Source organism: Mercenaria mercenaria, chromosome 19 (genome assembly GCF_021730395.1).
Source record: "Mercenaria mercenaria strain notata chromosome 19, MADL_Memer_1, whole genome shotgun sequence".
Lineage (NCBI taxonomy): Eukaryota > Metazoa > Mollusca > Bivalvia > Venerida > Veneridae > Mercenaria > Mercenaria mercenaria.
The window spans coordinates 13687887-13694943 of record NC_069379.1 but is presented as its reverse complement, the minus strand read 5'-3'; the positions used below and the strand labels follow the sequence as shown (position 1 = coordinate 13694943).

At 34.1% G+C, this 7057-nt stretch overlaps 1 protein-coding gene across 1 annotated transcript; it reads left to right on the top strand.

The window, feature by feature from the left end:
• Positions 1 to 380: 380 nt before the first annotated feature.
• Positions 381 to 5306, top strand: LOC123542247 (interferon-inducible GTPase 5-like). Its single transcript, XM_053531522.1, has 5 exons — positions 381 to 475; positions 733 to 885; positions 2171 to 2305; positions 2864 to 2950; positions 3548 to 5306. The coding sequence occupies exons 2-5, from the start codon at positions 870 to 872 to the stop codon at positions 4723 to 4725; spliced, it is 1416 nt and encodes a 471-aa protein (XP_053387497.1). The 5' UTR covers positions 381 to 475; positions 733 to 869; the 3' UTR covers positions 4726 to 5306.
• The last annotated feature ends 1751 nt before the right edge of the window (positions 5307 to 7057 follow it).

Sequence of the window (7057 nt, the reverse complement as noted above, 5' to 3'; positions counted from 1 at the left end):
TAGTCATTAACTTAACAACGCTCTAACAATTAAATGTATTTTCATGTGTACTTTATTCAGATGAATGTCTTGTTTGTGTTTGTGGTTGATCTACTTTGCAATGTACAGCCCTGGCTGTGTTTGCCATAATCAATGCTTCCATCCGTAAAATCTACCCTACTTGTTTGTATAAATTTTGCTTCTAAACGTTATGTGAACGTGTCAAATATCAATCATTACGATTTAACATTTGTTAAGCTCTTATAATCAATAGGGAATGACAGACATATTATACTTCTTTTGTACAGTAGGTAGGAGGGATTTATTGCAAATAAGTTCCGCCTCATATTATATTATTTCAATCTATGCACATATTTATAGTTATACAAGTCAATGAAAATGGTTATTTGTAGTACAGCGAGGTTTACAATGAATAACTTCTCTTAAATAAACACATGATAAAATGCATGTATTCAGGAATAGAAATCTTTAGCTGGTAAGTCATTCTTTATTATTTGTATATTTATCGATATAATTAAAATTTTGATAATTTACTTTTCCGATATTTCATTTACAATAACAATGGAATTGCTGAAACGAATTTCATGTAAAATAAACATCGACTGGATACAAATCAAGTGAGAGCAAAAATCATCAATAACTAGTTATTCTACCATTTAGGAAGTAACACGGGTTCAGAAAGTATGGCTTTTTCTCAGCCTGCTCTTACATTCTTTTTTTCATCTCCAACAGCTTGGTCTCTTTGCGGTCGGTTTTGGATCCACAGACATTATATACCGATCTCAGAAACTGCGATTTTGGATATACGCAGCTCAAGTTCATTGAAGCGCCATAGTCGAAACAACTGACACACAGTCGATGTTTCAAGGATGTATATGATGTTAGGTAAAGTAACATTTCTTTGTCACATTGTTGTAGCGTCATGCATAATCGTGCATCTCTGCATAATCGTGCTTATCAGAGACTTGTGATATGCACTAATGTATTTGTAAACAAAACCATGTTACAGAGGGCATTCCCCAGGAACTAAACCACGGCCGGTTTAACATGCAAAATATTAACGGTCCTTTATATTCTAAACCTTTGTTCTAAGCAGTTGGATCGATTCAAGAAACAAACGGCGTTGATTTACAGTTGTAAATGTTTGAGGCTTAATGCAAAATTCTTAGGAAAAAGTGAGCGTGGAAAAACATTTACCAAGTTGAACATAATCATGACAATTATTTCTGAAATATTCTTAACGGAATAAAATTTATATGATGTAAAACGAACAAAAATTGCTCTTAACCTTCTTTAGGTTTCTTTTGTTTATCTTGTTTATACACTGCCTTCTGTTTACCGATGGCTCAGTGTTCAGATGCGTAGGAATTGAAACACGAGAGTTTATAATTTAGCCATAGTGGTTTTATATCTCAGAATAACGGCGTTCAACCTAAAATAATAAGACTTTCACGTTATTAGACAGTACAAGTTTCATTTTATTATTCACTGTTTAAACCGCACTTGCAATGAATAAAAGGACAACAATGAAAAGTCAGTAATTTCTTGTTGAAATAACCATTCGATACGATGACAGAAGATGCCCTAGTTTAAACCCGTAAGTTTTCAGTTGACTGTTCATAACAAATTCGATCTACATTTATTCGACAAAATTGAACTATATTGTAACTACTTTTAACTTTTATTATTTCTTCTGTTAAAAAACCGTAGTGTAAAATATACCTGTTTATAGTATTGTATACACATCTTGATTGGCAAGGTATTTTAGGCATGTATACGGAAGTACTTCCTGCTAACAAGACATACTGTATATAATTACATTGGTATGCAATAGCGGTTTTATGGGTTTATACAGTGCGTAAGTTGCGTAATTACAGTGACTAAATATAATTTAGTAAAACCGGATGAGAGCATGTGTTTTAATTGTTTTAAAAGTTATAAATAACTTGCACATTTGATCTACATTTCAGGTGATGATAAACAGCTTAGGCTTTATTGTTATTATAGATTGATTGACAGTGCAATTTTGTTTCATATTTTGTATGATACATGATCGTTTCCTGAGCTCATGCAAATTAAATGAAAAGTGTACAATTACAATATCAGACTTTTTTCAAGAATGTACCACCTGTGGCTATGTAAAATCATATTGTAAATATTTTCGTTGTAGAAATTATCTTCACTCTCCTGCTTGCCTGTGGTGTGTTTTTTGGGGGGTTATTCTTTGTACGAGTATATCAGCAGAGCCCGGGTCATAGTGAAGAAGAAGATGATAATGGTGATGATGATGATGAAGACTGTTTAGGTGAGAAATATTTGCTATTTGCACTCAAAGAGATGAACGCATAAAGGTATGATACTAACATTGCTAGATTCTTCCATGACCGTATAAAAGGAAACCCTTTAAGGGTTTTAACTGGTTGCAATTTTATAATTTTATTGACTTAAATAAAATACACTCAGAGAGTGTTGTTGTGCCCGCATCCTAGTTCTTTCTTTTCCGTTCATCCGTCCGACTTTGTGTCTTGCATATCACATCACAAAAAATATTTACTAAGAGTAATCAAAGTCAAATCTCATAGTATTGTTATTCAGCACGAGAAGTTGTGCACATGGTGCTTTAATTTGGATCTCACAAAACCATAACAAAGTTTTGGTCATTGACTTAATCAAAAATATGCTGAAAAAGGTCTATGACTGTGTCGTATATATCTCAAAATGTTGACGCAGGATTACGAAGCATTACAGGAGTATTATTCAGCATGTTTAGTTGTGCTGCTGGGATATTGTTAGTGATTTGCCCTGAAAAGGCGATGTTTATTTTTATATTTTTAATATAAAATAATCTTATGTCTACCAATAGGATTTGAAGATCTCAGAACGAACAAATATACAGGCGATACAGTTGTTGAAAATGCTGGTATTGAAAGGTGGGAGGCCATACAGGAAGGTGAGAACTATATGTGTTATTTTCTGCTATTGAAAGTGCAATCTATTAGCTGCTATGTTTGACTTGACTTTATAAAATGTATTCGGGTTATTTATTCCCTTTCTATTTTTATACAAGAAACTCACACCAAATGGATGAAATAGATATGTTAGTGTAGATGATTATAATGAAATATGAAAAGAAACTTCTCTCAACGAAAATAATGCGAACGGTATGACTATTTCACATTTTTGTTACTTTCCACATTTTAAGATATTCATAGCCATATTTAGTAAAAAAAATTAATTCACATTTTGCAGCTGTTTGTTTGACAGAATGAACAAAAAAATGAAACATTTGCTATGTCAAAACAAAAATTGCTATCAAGCTCATATGGAAAATTGTATTTTGTTGTCTTTTACTGGCTGAATACGGATTGCCACCCAGGTAAATGATAAAAAATATTACAAAGTACACTTATAATAGGCAAGTTCGGTTGAATTTTGCTAGGTTTTGATTTTCGGCAATACTGTTTTTGTATATTATATACTGGCTACAATTAAATTTGTTATATGATATATCAATTTAGAACTGTATTTCTGCTTTACATAAATTCAGGCAAAGACGTAAAGCAACACTTTATCAAGTACGGACTAAAAGGTATTAAAAGTGTTCTGAGACAAAACATGAACGCTTGGAAAAGTAAACCTCTAAACATTGCTGTGACTGGAGAATCGGGAAAGGGCAAGTCCAGCTTTATAAATGCTTTCCGAGGTTTGTCTGCAGGAGATATAGGTGCTGCAGAAATTGATGAAGAAGAATGTACAAGAGATTGTCGACCTTTTCGTCATCCGAGATACGACAGTTTTGTTCTTTGGGATGTTCCAGGGGTTGGGACAAACGAATTTCCTAAAGAGAAATACTTGAATGCTATCAAGGTCGACAGATTTGATTTCTTCATGATAATTTTTTCAGCTAGATTTTCTGAATTAGATTCTTGGCTTGCCGGAGAAATAAAGAAAAGGAAAAAAGGATTCTACTTCATTCGTACGAAAATTGATATCGATATGGAAAATAAGAGAAAAAGATTTGGAAAGCGTGGTCTGGACTTCAGCGAAAACGAGGAATTCCAAAAGATGAAATCTGAAGTATCTCAAAAGCTACACCATGTTTTTCAAGAAGAAAATATACATTTCTTTATGATTTCAAACTATCATCCGGACAAATATGACTTTCCATCCATTCTGGATCAGTTACTACTTGATGTGCCAGCTGAAAAGATAGGTGCGATGGTGTTTGGACTCGGAGGAATGCCAAAAAATATTCTCGAAGAAAAGGCATCAGCACTTAAGTCACGAATATGGAAAGTAGCTCTGTTGTCTGGAGTAGGAGCTGGTAACCTGGTACCATTCGTCTCAGCTGGCATCGATACAGCGCTTATTCTTGAAGAGATTCTTTTTTATAGAAAACAATTCGGCCTAGATGATCAGTCCCTTGAACATCTTGCGTTGATGGTCGGCACGTCGCTAAAAGATCTCAAAAGCTCCGTCGAGTTCAGAACACCACAAAAATTGTTTACTTCAGCAGGATTGGCCAAATTTTTTACGAAATACGCAGTAAGAGAAGTTGGTAAAACGGTTGTGAAATATACGATTCCAGTTGTTGGAGTAGCAATTTCCTGTGGCGTGTCATTTTCTACTACGATGGGAATACTTGATTGCCTTATTGAAACTATGAAACAAGACGCCCTGAATGTTTTGGTGTATGTCACTACAAGCAGAGAAACTGTGGTGTAATTCAATAGAACCTACCTAATACCTAAAGACAATCTGTTAGACAACACTTTTGAGCCTAAATTCACTTCTTTCATTTTAGTTAATTTTAACCTGTGAATAAAGACGCCCTCTACGTTAATACCACATTTTGATTCACAAGCATAGACCTTAAATATAGATTTGACAGCGGCTAATAATTAATAATGATGTCATTTGCATTATTTTGGGCTTAATGTGTAAATACTTGAAAAGAGATGTTTTTTTTTTTATTTTAATCAACCTGTTGTAGAAAATGTGAAGGCATTGATATACCTTAGACCGACTGAAAGAATACTGTAATCATGAGGGTGAAGGGCACAAAGGTCACGTGAATATATTCTAAAATTTGTTCATTTAAAAGCATGTAAGACATGCTTTTAGTTTTATATACACATACCCCTTGACACTGTTACCCCAGATAACATCACAATCTGTATGGTAGGTTTCCTTTCCAGTTTTATTGAACTATTTTAAATCCATCTCAACAGATACGGTTTTGTATATTAATGCTTTTCTTATAAAACAGGAATGTTTTTTTACTGATAAAACTGTTTGAAAATTTTTGATTTGTTTTGTTTTCTTTGTGTTTGGGTTTTATACACCATTTTTTCAACAGTATTTCAGTCATGTTACGGCGGGTAGTTTACCTAACCAGATTCTGTACCAGTACAAACCTGTTCTCCGCAAGTAACTGCCAAGTTCCCCACATGAATCAGAGGTGGAGGACCAATGATTTCAGACACAATGTCGTTTATCAAATAGTCACGAAGAACATACGCCCCGCCCGAGGATATAACTCACGACCCCGCGATCCGTAGACCAACGCTCTTACCTACTGAGCTAAGCGGGCGGGCTCCGAAAATTTTTGAATTATCAAAACTGTTTCAAATTAAATTATCATGCTTTGCATTGTATACTTGGAAAACTCAATCCCCTTTAACATTGCATGTGTACTTCTAGATACATCATCATGGACTCGTATCTACAACATGTGTTGATATGCTTTGGGTCTTTCAGTTATTCAACTGCGGACAGTTAACCTAACCGGTGTTTCTGAATTCTATGAAGTACAAACTTGTTCTCCGCAAGTAACTTCCAAGTCCCCTCACATGAATCAGATGGAGGACAAATGAGTGCTAGGTTATTGAATGAAACGAGATTAAGTAAACGTGCAACACCCCTAAACCCGTCTAGCATCAGCTTCAGTGGAAATTAATGATACCCACGAGCTTTGCTGAAAATGTTTGGAACTGTATAAAAGAAAGGCTGGGCAACATCTAAATACAGTTAAATATTGATATCACTTGTTATAACTCGCGGTACTTATATGAACATTATCACAACAACCTTAATTTACTAATAAACACCGAAATTGGTTATTTGGAAATACCGAAATAAATGCAAATTCAACGAATACATTTCAACATTTCAGATACAATATCTTTTATGTGTATATAAAACTTTTTTTTCAAATGGTGTAAGGGAAGTAACTCAACTCTACCTTGTCATTTTTGCTTTTTGACATGCATGACTTAGAAAGCGACTATTGATACTGTTTGTTGGAATGAGGATTTTTACATAACATATAGTCTAAACTTACATTTTTTTTAAGTTTGAGTAGCTGATACACGTATGATTGTTACACATCAATGATATAGCGAATTGAGTTCAGTACCACTTAAACTTTTCTCTTGGTGATACGCAGTTATATGCGTTTCATTTTCTCTATGATGTAATAATTTATTGCTTGCATTACTATGTATGATAACAAAAAAATGATACCCAGAAATCATAACAAGAACAACAACATTTCCTACTTGTTGAATTCAGTGAAGGTTTGAGACCTATGTACAGACTAAAGGCGAGAGTTCTTGTACAATTGTAACTTTGCATACGATCGCTTCGAGGGCTCAGCACTTTTGTGCGTCTTTTCTTTATCAAGATGGCATATCCGACCTTCCACAGATGGCAGGCAACGACTTATAAGTATTGTATACAGCATCTGCGTAAGGGTGTTTTGATAACCCATGTAATCAAACCATCAATTTTTCCAAAGTTTCTACACAATTAATAAAGTTTGACTTCTTGTATCAAATTTCTCAAACTATTCTTCTCTCAAGTGAATAAGATTGCTAAACATGGTATTTAGTTTGCTTTGCTATAAGTGTCTCATTTTTTAAGGAGGATGTATTGCCTCTGGACTTTTAAAAATATTCCTCCTATGTAACAGCTTGACCTAGTTTTAAATTCCAGATAATCCAGGTTCAAACCAGGTCTAGAATTTATGAAGTCAAACATTTTATTCAGGTTTCAT